Source organism: Phoxinus phoxinus (assembly GCF_949152265.1).
Source record: "Phoxinus phoxinus genome assembly, chromosome: 19".
NCBI classification, from domain to species: Eukaryota; Metazoa; Chordata; class Actinopteri; order Cypriniformes; family Leuciscidae; genus Phoxinus; species Phoxinus phoxinus.
This window is the reverse complement of record NC_136894.1, coordinates 24,346,076-24,359,941: the sequence shown is the minus strand read 5'-3', so window position 1 is coordinate 24,359,941 and position 13,866 is coordinate 24,346,076. Positions and strand designations below refer to the sequence as shown.

The following is a 13,866-nucleotide window of genomic DNA, read 5'->3' as shown; positions in this document are numbered from 1 at the left end:
GGCCCTTTCAGTAGCCTCCTCCTGCTTAGACTTTGCACCAGGTGATGTAAGAGTTATATTGACCGGACTACATTCCAGAAGTACTTTCCGTGGCTCCTCAGCCGTTCCCTTTGCAGGCTTTCTTTCCTCTGCATCATGAGATGATGGAGCAAGAAAGCCTCCACCTGCTATGTCCGGTCTGTGCTCTGTCTGAGGATCTATGTCTACTGCTCAGGCCAGTGGCGTAAATTCTCTCAGCTTCTGGTATGGTAATGCGGTCACCAAGCAGAATATGTCTCATTGGATTTCAGATGCTATCACTCTCTCCTATGAGGTGCACAAAATGGCTTTGCCTATTGGGGTCAGGGCCCACTCCACTAGGAGAGTAGCGTCTTCCAAAGCTCTTGCGAGGGGTTCACCTTCATAGGATGTTTGTGCTGTGGCAGGCTGGTCCTCTCCGCACACATTCATCAGGTTCTACAGTTTGGATATGGATTCAACCCCAGGATCCCGAGCCCTTCAGAGTTGACCCAAGTCCAATCTGCGCTCAGCAAGCATCTGCGCCTATACACTGCCTTGTGGGCAGGCTCTGTTACCAGCTCATGTGGAAAAGGTTACAGATGTAACTGAGAAAAAACTGTTGTTGAGGGGGTGAATTAAAATATGAAATATCTTGATTTAAATTTTTTTTTTTAAATCATCTTGAGGCCCCCTTGGAAGTTTGCTGAGGCCATCTGGTTGAGAACCACTGCTTTATGCAATGATCCTAATTTTTTAGTTATAACAAAGAACAAAATTGTACTGTTATTTGTTAACCAAATCTGACCTCTCCAGCCATGAACTGCCCAAAGCCTGGAGGGAATGTCAGTGTCGTAATCACTAATGTCACAACAGCAGGGAAAATCAGCCGGCTGAGAGAGAAAATATGACACATATTGCAAGTATTTTGTTTGTAGACTCATCAAAAGAGCTCTCAAGCGAGTACTACATACTTCTATAATAATAATGCTAAAGAAGTTAATACTAAAGCTAATATGTTGTCATTTGGTGCTTTTTTCTCTTACTGTTTTGTTAGGAATCGTGTGAGAATGTTAGGTCTTCTCATGAACAGGATAACTTGACGGTTCAGGTAAACAAAGAAAGCTCCCAGAAACCCACAAGAAATCCTGCGGGTAAAAAAAGTAAGAGAGACAAAAAACTATCACATCCAACTCATTCTGGCCTTTTCAGTTTTATAATAAGACAAGATAATGAAATTTCTGAAATAGACAGATACATTGAAAGGATTGCAGAATTGTTTCTGATCAATGTAAACACATTTATTATGGAACATAACGGAGGATAATAGAATAACTTCATCAAATAGCAAAAGATGATGTTTTAACAAATCAAATATAATACCAACATCTGTTCACTTTGGTCAGCTGACAATAATAGGCTACAGAAGGTAAAGTGCTGTGTGCTCAGGTCTACTAGTGTGTCAAGGGTTACAGTATGGCACACACACAAACACACTTCAGGATTGTGCCCTCACCACGAACGGCACGCTTTCGCCCCCGCACTCTCACCCAATAATGGCGAACGCCGGGAGCTCCTGCAGGTCAAAAGGAAAATCCATGCGGAAGTTGGTGCGGAAGAGAGCAGTGATGGTGACTGAAACAACACCAATGGAAGAGAAACGTCATCTCATCTGACATATGATCATCTCAAGGCTATTAAGACTGTTTACTCAGGAATATTATTTAGTATCCCACCTGCATCCTTATTGAACACAGACAGTACTCTGAAAATAAAAGCACTGAATGTGGCAGCAAAGTAGCCCCTCCAGTAGTTTCTCACAGCAAAATATGTTGATGTAACTTCAATGCTAAACAAAACACCTGGATAAACAAAATAAACATAGAGAAGGGTTTACTGTCATCTACATCAGGGATTTTCAAACTTTCGGATGCCAAAGACCACAAATATGATGATAAAATAGTAAGACTACCGTTCAAAAGTTTGCGGTTGTTTTCTTAAAAAGTCTATTATATCCACCAAGGCTGCATTTATTTTATACAAATACAGTAAAAACAGTTATATTGTGAAATGCTATAATTATTTAATATAACTGTTTTCTATTTTATAATATATTTAAAAATATATTTCCTTTGTGTCACATGTATGTTTGGTTTAATTCTAGTTCCTGTTTCCTTGTTTCCTGTTCTTTTCCCGCCACTAGTTTGTTTCTATGGTGGTTAATTAGTTCCCCACACCTGTTCTGCCTCTACCTTGATTACCCAGTTTGTATTTAAGCCTTGAGTTAACCTTAGTTCTTTGTCCTGTATTGTTTGAGTTTAACGTGGTTGTGTGTCTTGTTTTCGTTGTGTGTTCTGTTGTGATTTAATAAAGACTGTTTATTTTTGGATTCTCTATCATCGTGCAACTATACAGCGTGACACTCTAATGGCAAAGCTGAATTTTCAGCAGCATTACACCAATCTTCAATGTCACATGATCCTTCAGAAATCATTCTATATGCTGATTTGGTGCTTATGTAATATTATTCATTCATATTTTTCAGGAATTATTTGATAAATAAAGTTAAAAAGAACAGCATTTATTTTAAATATAAATATTTTGTACCAACGTAAAAGTTTTTAACTGTCACTTTTGATCGATTTAATGACCCTTGCTGAATAAAAGTATTCATTTCTTGGGCGAAAAAAACTAAAAACCTGACCCCAAACTTTTGAACGGTAGTAGGCTATCTTAAATTAAGTGTATTCCTTCAGTTGTTTAATCTTTGTTAGATTTATACTTAAAACGAAGTTAGTTTGTTTAGACGTTTTACTGGCAAACCAAAATAAAAATCTAGTTCAGTCATTAAACTCTACATGGCACAAGCTGGTTGTTTACATGCAATCTGCAAGCATTCCCATCACTATTGCATGGCACAAGGTGATTGTCCTCTGCTAATCCTGCAGCCAATGAGATTACTTGCTCAACTGGTTCATTGTTTGCTGTAACCTAGTCCTGCAGCGAGCTATCAGAGTCCCTCCACCTCCCTCAGCTCCACCTGCCTAGATCTGCTACAGGATTTATGTATGTCTATTTATGCAGCAGCAGTGTAGCAGATTTACTCAGCCAAGACCAAAACATTAAGAGAGCCATATATATATTTAATATCATGCTAAAACTATTCAGAAAGTTGTCATGATTTATACTGATTAAGGTTAAGAAAAAACTAGAAACCTAGTTTGCACCATGCACTTTACCTCCAAGAGGGGTTCCAAAACAGCATCCGACCCCTACGGCACAACCCACTGTGAGGATGTCTGTATAACAATATGGGCTCTACTGACACAGAGGCATACAAACAAAGGGAAGCAGACACAGTTGAGGGTACAGGTGGAGGAAAGTGGTAATAATTCATGGTAATATAAACGCCCTGGATGATAAATCAGCATTGTCAGCACTGTCCTCAAAAATAATGTGTAATAAAAAAAACTCTGTCCTGCCACCTGATGATAAACGAGCATTCAGCGTTTTATGAATGGAGATGCCAAATATGCATCACAGGATCTCCATGCACTTCTGCTTACCTGATAGACTCCAGAGAAGAAAGTCATAAACTTGCTGAGCACAGCTGCACAGATACTGGCTATGTGAACAAAGGGACCCTAATGCATAAAAATAGCACGATTTAAAGGTTAGAATGCTGAGGCCAGTCAAGTTGACACAACTGGCACTCAAGCCCACCAAATCACTGTGCATTTTGTAAATATGAAACGGCAAATTGTACCCCTGTACATGAGACTGTAAAATCAAATGTGTCTCACCTCTTTGCCAACTGGCAAACCACTGCCCAGGCCAGCAGTGAGTCCCACCACCTTCGCAATAAATGCCTTGAGTGTCAAATACTCCTTCAGCACAACACCTCTGAGTATGGTTTTCAGCTCTGGAATACCAGAGCCTGAGGAAAAAAATAAGAGTTAGTAGAGGAATGAAAAAACGACAGAACAATCAAATTATAAAATGATGCCAGTGAATGATATAAAAACAAATCAATGTGAAAGGTCTGTAAACAGATGTAAATATGATAATGAATATGGATCGCGTACACTACTGTATATAGAAAAGTCAGCTGAAACTGATCATAATGTAATCTGCAGCTTTGTTTTCCAATATACTGTCCAATATCCAATATACTTTGTGTTCCATATACTGGACTTCCTTAAAAAGGGACTTTTTCTGTTTCTTTTATGGTTATGGCTTGTAATTTTTTTTGTATACAGTATATAGGTTAAGTTATGTTTTTTTGTATATATTTATTGAGGATAAACATTGTATATTTGTTACATTTTAGCTCTTAATTTTTGTTAAATCCCCTTTTTATTTATGGTCAAGTAAGAATTTAGAATCTAATTTTGAAATTCTGAAAAACTGTAATAAGTGAAGAAATGAACAAATAAAGGGAACTGAAGAAACTGATTTCGATTAATTACTTTAAAGTCATAAATTCAAAATGGACAAATCTTACTATTTTATGGAATATTACAGTATTTATTATAAATGATTTATCTGTGCACATCATTATTATTATTTCACGTGTCCTCGTGATCTTAATTCAAAATAACTCTCCCTTCTTCTTTCAACAACATCTCTTCTCTTCTCTGATGAAGGGGTGGGACAATCTGTCACTCACATGACCTTGACCAATAGCAAACCACAACCATCCAATCAATTCCTGATGGACAAAATCAAGTCCTGCCCTAATTTTTTTTCTTCTTCGCGAAGCCGTTTCACTTGGATATACGTCACAATAAGAAAGCAAAGACTATCACAACTGACTTTAACCTTTTGACAGACAAATATTTTTTATGTTTCAGTTTTATAAGAATAGAGAAAATCTCTCCCTCTAACATGTTTTTTAAAGTGATTGCATTGGATAAACCAGGAGGTGGCATTGTTGAGTAGTAAACGGTGGTGTAAAGCAGTTACAGTAGTAGAACAAAATGTTGCTTGTAAGTTTGAGGGGCACAGAATAAGATAAGTGTGAGGGTGCTTCCAAAAGACGGACACAGTGTATGTAGACACCTTAATGAAAAACTGAGATTATATAAAGAGGCAAGATGCAAAATGAACTCACCAAGCACCTAATGTCAGAAAATAATTGAGTTTGATTTTCCAACACAGCAACTGAGACGTGCCATTTGCCACAAAAAGACAGAAAATAACTAAATGATTCCTTTGTTATAAGGACAAAACTATGTTTTTTAGTCTCAACAGGTGAGGCAAAAACTTAATTTTAAACTCTGCTAAAAAGCTAAAAGATCTGCAAAGACTATAAATAGGATTTAAAGATTTCTTTTAAAATAAAAAGCAGAAGGTCTATGCAAAATAATAAATGATCAAAAAAAAAAAAAAAAGGGGAACAGTGAGACTACACACCAATGGCCTGAGGAGCGACCAGGTGGCAGAAGAGGGAGGCAAACAAGATGAGCACCATGGGATAGAAAACCCAGACCAGGTACTGCAGTGGGATGTTTCCCCTCAACTCCCCATAAAACCACTTATAGGCTGAGAAACACAGAAGAGGACAGAAGTGATGGAGCACGTGCGGTAGAGAAAGAGCAAGACAAATGCCAGCCATGTGGAGAAGTTTTAGAAATGAGAATTGGGGAAAACATGGAAAAGTGGCACAATAATATGGGATATATATCAGTTAAAGGAAAATAGAACTGAGGAAATTCAATTTGACTTTAAGTAGCTACAACATATAAGCAAAACTCATCAACAGAAGAATAAAGCAAATGAGAAGGAGGCGGTAGCTGGGGAATTCTGGGTAGTGTAGTACCTTGTAGACTCTTGGCACTAGCATAATCCATGGTCCAGCTAACTAATGCCATAGTAATACCCAACAACACCAGAAAGATCCAGTCTTCTCCCAATTTAGAGACGAGGAACTTCTGTACTCGAGCCACGCAATCTGGGAAAACATTACAATTCATATCAGATTCCAAGATATTTCGTATCTGCTTGTGCAAGGCTCATTATTATTGACCTCTGCACTTGGAGTAGGAGCGGCGTTTCTTGAACGAGGAGGTTTGGGCCTGCTCCTCCTCCTGTCTGTCATGAACGCTCCCTATCTCCAGGTGATGGTGGCTGTGATGGCGACTTCGGCTGAGACTCCGCCCATGGTGACCGTGATGGTGGTGCCCATGATGGTGGTGATGTCCATGGTGGTGATGTCCATGCTTTTTTCGCTGTCTCTCCATCAGAAGGCGAGTGGCCTCTCTCCGCTGGGACCCACCAGGGTGCTCTCTGTACTCTCCATACAGCTGATCACAGACGAAATAACAAGCTTTTGTTACACGAGAGATCAGCAGATAAATAGCAGACACATTTATCCGAAGCAACTTACACGGATAATCCCCCTGGATCAACCTAAACTGGCACTATATTGATATCTCACAGACTGTACTTTGCAAGGTTTGGATGCCCTTTCAGTAGGGTTAATAGTTAAAGGGATAGTTGACCCAAAAATGAAAAAAAAACAGTACACAAATTGACCCTAAAGTTGTTCCAAACCTGTATTCATTTCTTTTTCTGCAGAACACAAAAGAAGGTATTTTGAAGAAAGAATGTCAGTAACTAAACAGTTGACTAGCCCATTGACTTCTATTGTATTTTTTTGTAATACTTTGGAAGTCAGGGGGTCCATCAACTGCTATAAAAACTCGAGGGTGAGTAAATGATGACAGAATTTTCTAAAGCCTGAATAAAAATGATATAGTCACATAATATATATATATATATATATATATATATTATATCCAAAGATACAGTTACAGTAACCAGGTCAAATTATTTCCCACTCCAACACACAGCCTCTTCAGTGCAGATATGCAAGACAAATATTCCTCACTAGTGTGGTCACATCATATTAAAAAAAAAAAGAAAAAAAGTAAGACATCGCCCTCATCTTAAAACCAACACCCGAAAGGTGACAGAGGAGAGGGAGTCCAAAAATAGAGGGAAATCTTCTTGACATACTTTGAGTAAGTCCACTGGGCCATTTTTAGATTTATAGGCTAATCATCCACATAAGATCCAGACATCTGGAAAAAACATTTCCTGTGTCTTCATTCCTACCACTTTTTCTAAAACACGCACAGACACACGCACGTACGCACACACACGCATACACGCACACAGTAATTTGCCCCGGAAAAAAACCCACAACAACTCTCACTGAAATCTATCAGTGAGACTAATAGGCCATGCGTCATTTTAGAAATGTAATGAAGTAAACAATGAAAGTTAGATGTGATGTTATGTGATGTAAACTTTAGTCATCTAACTTGAGACCAAACTGGATCAAATATGTTTACAAAAAACATGAGATAAAAGTTGAATTGAAGTGCATGCAAAGTGGATTTGCAGCGAAAACAGCGTCTTCTCGACTGGTCAACGACATGAACCAAACTCTTCCGGGCCACAACTGCTCTTCTGGGCTACAACTACAGTGTTTGAGGGTCAAAGAAAATGTTCTTTGTGGGCAGCCAATAAAGAATATAGGCTGGCATTATGCAAATTTGTTACAAACCTACGTAGGTTCGTGCAGGAAGCAAGACTGGAATTACTGATGACTCGTTCAGAATAAATTGTTTATTTTGAGAGATGTAACTCCATGTATCATGCAATTTGGTCTATGAAACTTTATAGACCTTTTACATTCACAAACAGCTATATTACACCTATATTATTTGGATATTATATCCAAAAAAGCATAATAGGGCATTACATTAATGCTGCTTTGGTCAGATAAAAAAATCTCACATACCACACACACACTATATAGTCCATTTGCTCTCCATTTAACCTTGCTGCTATCTAGGAGAGACAACTAAGACATTAGTTAATCTAAAAATGAAAGTTATGTCATTAATTACTCACACTCAAGTCGTTCCAAACCCATAAGACCTTCGTTCGTCTTCAGAACACAAATTAAGATATTTTTAAGGAAATTCAAGAGGTTTCTGATTCTGACCCCCCATAGACTGCAACACCATTGCAACTTTCAAGGCTCAGACACGTAGTAAAAGACATCTTTAAAATAGTCCATGTGACTACAGTGGTTCAACCTTAATGTTATGAAGCGACAAGAATACTTTTTGTTGCGCAACCCCCCCAAAAAACAATGACTTTATTCAACAATCTCTTCTCTCCCATGCGTTTGCCGTAGTAAACACAGCGCAGAGCTTCTGGGTTCTACGCCAGAATGCCGGCTCACTATAGGCTAATGCAGGTCACGTGAGCACCATGATACATGCGTGTGATGATGTAGAAACTGGAAGCCTTGCACTGTGTTTACTACGCCAACAGCGTAGGGGAATGACGTATTAGAGAAGAAATTGTTGAATAAAGTCGTGCTTTTTGGGGGGTTTTGCGCACAAAAAGTATTCTTGTCGCTTCATACAATTAAGGTTGAACCACTGGAGTCACATGGACTATTTTGTCTTTACTACGTTTCTGGGCCGTGAAAGTTGCAATGACGTTGCAGTCTATGGGGGGTCAGAAACCTCTCGGATTTCATAAATATCTTAATTAGTGTCCCGAAGATGAACGAAGGTTTGGAACGACTTGAGGGTGAGTAAGTAATGACAGAATTTTCATTTTTGGGTGAACTAACCCTTTAAAGAAATCTAATTTGTGACTTTAGAAATATATAAGCTATATATTTATAATATATTTGTCTTAAAACCATTCCTCGGTGGTTTATTATTTTTCAGAGGATATTAAACTTGTTTCTGTTTGCGTTTCTATTTGCAGCTTTATTGAATTAAAGCGCTCACTTTCAACTTTGGAATAGGCCCATGTAGATGATAGGTTTATGGTGTATCTCTCTTCCTCATAACACATCTCTCTCACTCTCATTCCACGCATCTATCCAGTTACATTCACCAGTTCCCACAGTACATGTTATCCCTTGCTTTCTCCATATTTCACCCCCTGCTTCTACACCTCCGGCCTTCTACACCCCCCTTGCTGACCCCCTGTCCGCCATAGATTGGAACTACCCCCTTTCTACCCAGGGCCTGTAATACTAGCCAGTGGGTTAATAATAGCTTTGGTGTGACCCAATGATCACAGTCACACTTCCACATACACCTTTGTGTGGATCTTTCTTTCCAATCTGTTCATCAATCTCTCAAGGACTCGGAAAGAAAAGTTGGAAACCTATTATCAGACAACACTGGAGCACTAACAGCAAATGGTAATGTGTGCAGCTCACACATTCATGTATGTAAATCACCATCAAAGATTTTAACATCTTCTAAGAGCACATCTACAAACAAGTCATTCCTATCGGAAAGGGCTAATGTGCTGAAGCTAAAGCGTGTTGGAAGAGGTGTTTGATGGTATGGTGCTGTGCTTTTGGTCATGTTGATGGCTGTATTGGAAGACTTTTGAGGCAATTGTCATGGTGTCATCACCAGATGTTATGTAAAGTCATATGTAATTCTGTTGAAGGTCTACTAAAATAGATGTTCTTCCCATGCTGTGATGACCACACTTGTCAACATATCCCAATATGCCTGGCCATTCTGTTGAGGCTCTTTCATTCAGCTAACTTTGCTAAATGTAAAGCAATACAGTGTAAAATAAAATAAAATTGGAAAAAAATATTTTAAAAAAGAATGATCGCATGTGTGAAGAGTTGTTATTTTTAAGTAAAACTATTAAAATATTTTCTAGATAAAATGTAAGTATGAGATGAAAAACTTATCTGAAATGTTGTGAAATACATAAGCTTAAAGGTGAAGTACTAAAATGACTGAAACCAAAAAGGAAATAAAAAATAAATTAAATCTAAACAGAAATGAAAAAGAATAAAAAAAAGAATAAAAAAAACTTTCAGAATTACTCAAATGAATGAAAATGACTAAAACAAAAGAAAAGTTACATCAAAATATTAACGAATCCAAAAAAAAAAAAAAAACGGAAACGATTGAGAATCAGGTTGACAATATAACAGCACATCAAAAAATCCAACCAGAAGTGTGCTCTAAAATAACATATCACTGTAAATACGGCTAAAGCCCTGTTTGCACTGACTGCGAATAAACAGCTTGAGGCGTTTCTGTGATGCTGGTTGCTACAGCAGCCATTTCTATCCATATCCAACTATATCCCGTGATCAAAGTCTACACTCCCACTCGCTGCATAGAATCTCTGCTCATTTACATAAAGTTGAACTCTCAGAAATCAATAAAATTAATAACTTCTAGTTTTTTTTGCTGTTGCTGAAAATCCCTGTTAGTGTGAAGTACACTCTTGGTGACCCATAACCCAAAATATGCTTATTGATAGAACATTTACACATGTTTTCTCTAGCTCATTCAATCAATGTTACATACTTTTTCTCTAGCTCATTCAATCAATGTTACATACTGCTCAGTAAATCACAGTGACACAGTGACTCACAAAAGATGACCTTAAATGCTTACATAAGAAAGCAATACTACCTTATTTATATTACACTCTAAACAAGATGTATTACCAACACCATTTCAAATGCTCAAATGTTCAACCTCGTAAAAAAAGTTGGAGCTCAAGGGACCACATTGCTGCCCTCCTATGAGAGGGTGGGATTAAGGAATACATTTATAATTAGGGGCCAAGCACTGAAAGTGCGGAGGCACCTATTGTTTTTGTTGGCGTTCTTATTATTATTATTCTTCCGTTTCTTCTTCTTCTTCTTCTTCTTCCGCCATTGAAGTCTATGGCAGCCCTATGAACCGCTTGCGGGAAAGTTGATTTTATTTGACATTCTGATAGAGGACAGTCCCAACATTAAATACACCAATTTTGGTGTCTCCAACTCATTCCCTCTAGCGCCACCAACAGTCCAAAGTTTCACTCATGTCTATGCTGATAACTTTTGAACCGTAAGGGCTAGAATCAAAATTATTTTTTCCTCTGATTCCTGAGCTCACGACGATTCGATTGCACCCTATGACGTCATTTTCCGTCATAATAGTTTTCCCGCCATTTTGAATTTTCCAAAAAACCTACTTTTTCGAACTCCTCCTAGGCCGTTGCTCCGAATTTCACGAAAATTGAACCAGATCAACTCCAGACCATGACGACAAAAAGTTATGGAATTCAAGTTGATTCGAATTACCGTTCTCGAATACCGCGCAAATAAATTTTACGTAGCGCTTGCAAAAACAGACGTAAGGCCGTATCTCCACAACGCTTTATCGGATTCAGACCAAATTTGGTACATGTCATCACAAGCATGACCTGAGGCTACATGCTGCGTTTCGGCGCAGCGCCACCTACTGGTCCGGAGATATGAATAATTTATATTTTTGCTTATAACTTCTGAACGGTTTGTCCAAAAATCACAAAAGTGGTCTCGTTAGATTCAGGGCATCGTGCTGAGTCGACTGATATCCAATTTTCCCATATCGGCCATTTTGGCTGTCGGCCATTTTGAATTATGTGCTAAAATGCTGTATTTTATGAACGCATGAACGTATCGTTACGAAACTCAGTATGGGTCATCAGTACAACGCCCTAAAAGTACTCAAAAATTTATGAGACAGCGCCACCTTTTGGTCAAAAGTTATAATGAAATTTCCAAAAATGCTAATAACTTTTGAATAAATTTGCCTATAGTAATGGCACTGATCTCAATAGATTCCTTGGGTTATGCTGAAAACATAGATACCAATTTTGCCATAGTCAATCAAAGTTCCTGTCCGCCATCTTTATTTTCTTTTAAAACCTACTTTTTCGAACTCCTCCTAGACCGAACGTCCGATTTTCACCAAAATCGGATCGTGTCATCTCCAGACTGTGCCGAGTAAAAGTTATGGATTTCGTGTCGATAGACAAAACCGTTTTCGTATACCGCAGTGGCAAAGTTGAGGCATGATGCCAAAATGACTATTCAGGCTTTATATCTGCAATGCCTTGACATATTGACACCAAACTTTGTATGTGTCATTGTCACTTCACTCTGACCACATCACATCAGTTTCGTAACTGCGCCACCTATTGGTCGAAAGTGATAATCATATTTTTAGTTATTGTATGTGATTTTTCAACCATTTTGCCAAAATTCATCTTCAAATGTCTTTAATTGCTCCTTGCTGCAGTGGGTCTCACACTCCCAGCCACTTTGGCATGTCTTGTCGTCTTGCTTGCGCTTGGCCCCGGTGATTGCTGCTTGCAGCTATATTTAGGGGCCAAGCACTGAAGGTGCGGGCACCTATTGTATCTGTTCCGGTTCTTATTCTTCTTTTTCTTTTTCTTCCGACTGGGCGTCTATGGCAGCCTATAGAACCGTTTGCGGGAAACTTATGAAAATTGGCACAGTGATAGAGGACAGCCTGATCTATCACCATAGCAAATTTGGAGTCTCCAACTCATTCCCTCTAGCGCCACCAGCTGTCCAAAGTTTCACTCATGTTTATGCTAATAACTTTTGAACCACAAGGGCTAGAAACAAAATTCTTTTTTCCTCTGATTCCTGAGCTCACGACGATTCGACTGCACCCTATGACGTCATTTTCCGTCATAATAGTTTTCCCGCCATTTTGAATTTTCCGAAAAACCTACTTTTTCGAACTCCTCCTAGGCCGTTGCTCCGAATTTCACGAAAATTGAACCAGATCATCTCCAGACCATGACGACAAAAAGTTATGGAATTCAAGTTGATTTGTCAAACCGTTCACGAATACCATGCAATTTAATTTTACGTAGCGCTTGCAAAAAAAGACGTAAGGCTGTATCTCCACAACGCTTTATCGGATTCAGACCAAATTTGGTACATGTCATCACAAGCATGACTTGAGGCTACATGCTGCGTTTCGGCGCAGCGCCACCTACTGGTCCGGAGATATGAAGAATTGATGTTTTTGCTTATAACTTCTGAACGGTTTGTCCAAAAATCACAAAAGTGGTCTCGTTAGATTCAGAGCGTCATACTGAGTTGACTGATATTCAATTTTCCCATATCGGCCATTTTGGCTGTCGGCCATTTTGAATTATGTGCTAAAATGCTGTATTTTATGAACGCATGAACGTATCGTTACGAAACTCAGTATGGGTCATCAGTACAACGCCCTAAAGGTACTCAAAAATTTATGAGACAGCGCCACCTTTTGGTCAAAAGTTATAATGAAATTTCCAAAAATGCTAATAACTTTTGAATAAATTTGCCTATAGTAATGACACTGATCTCAATAGATTCCTTGGGTTATGCTGAAAACATAGATACCAATGTTGCCATAGTCAGCCAAACTTCCTGTCCGCCATCTTTATTTTATTTTAAAACCTACTTTTTCGAACTCCTCCTAGACCGAACGTCCGATTTTCACCAAAATCGGATCGTGTCATCTCCAGACGGTGCCGAGTAAAAGTTATGGATTTCGTGTCGATAGACAAAACAGTTTTCATATACCGCAGCGGCAAAGTTGAGGCATGATGCCAAAATGACTATTCAGGCTTTATATCTGCAATACCTTGACATATTGACACCAAACTTTGTATGTGTCATTGTCACTTCACTCTGACCACATCACATCAGTTTCGTAACTGCGCCACCTATTGGTCGAAAGTGATAATCATATTTTTAGTTATTGTATGTGATTTTTCAACCATTTTGCCAAAATTCATCTTCAAATGTCTTTAATTGCTCCTTGCTGCAGTTTGTCTCACACTTTCAGCCATGTAGGCATATCTCGTTAGGGGCCAAGCACTGAAGGTGCGGGCACCTATTGTATCTGTTCCCGTTCTTATTCTTCTTTTTCTTCTTTTTCTTTTTCTTTTTCTTCCGACTGGGCGTCTATGGCAGCCTATAGAACCGTTTGCGGGAAATTTATGAAA

At 38.6% G+C, this 13,866-nt stretch overlaps 1 protein-coding gene across 4 annotated transcripts in view; it reads right to left on the bottom strand.

Annotated features, from left to right (window-relative positions):
• Positions 1–13,866, bottom strand: part of clcn1a (chloride channel, voltage-sensitive 1a) — a 35,669-nt gene that overhangs the window by 9,207 nt on the left and 12,596 nt on the right. For 3 of the 4 annotated variants that reach the window (XM_079590078.1, XM_079590077.1, XM_079590076.1), the window contains exons 2-11: positions 6,026–6,302; positions 5,819–5,950; positions 5,413–5,541; positions 3,801–3,934; positions 3,564–3,641; positions 3,237–3,315; positions 1,734–1,859; positions 1,548–1,632; positions 1,044–1,145; positions 806–890 (exon numbers count right to left, since the gene is read on the bottom strand). In XM_079590078.1, coding sequence (XP_079446204.1) covers positions 806–890; positions 1,044–1,145; positions 1,548–1,632; positions 1,734–1,859; positions 3,237–3,315; positions 3,564–3,641; positions 3,801–3,934; positions 5,413–5,541; positions 5,819–5,950; positions 6,026–6,239 — 1,164 coding nt within the window. In that variant the 5' untranslated portion in view covers positions 6,240–6,302. The remainder of the gene's footprint in view (positions 1–805; positions 891–1,043; positions 1,146–1,547; positions 1,633–1,733; positions 1,860–3,236; positions 3,316–3,563; positions 3,642–3,800; positions 3,935–5,412; positions 5,542–5,818; positions 5,951–6,025; positions 6,303–13,866) is intronic. The other variant, XM_079590079.1, reaches the window with a different exon arrangement.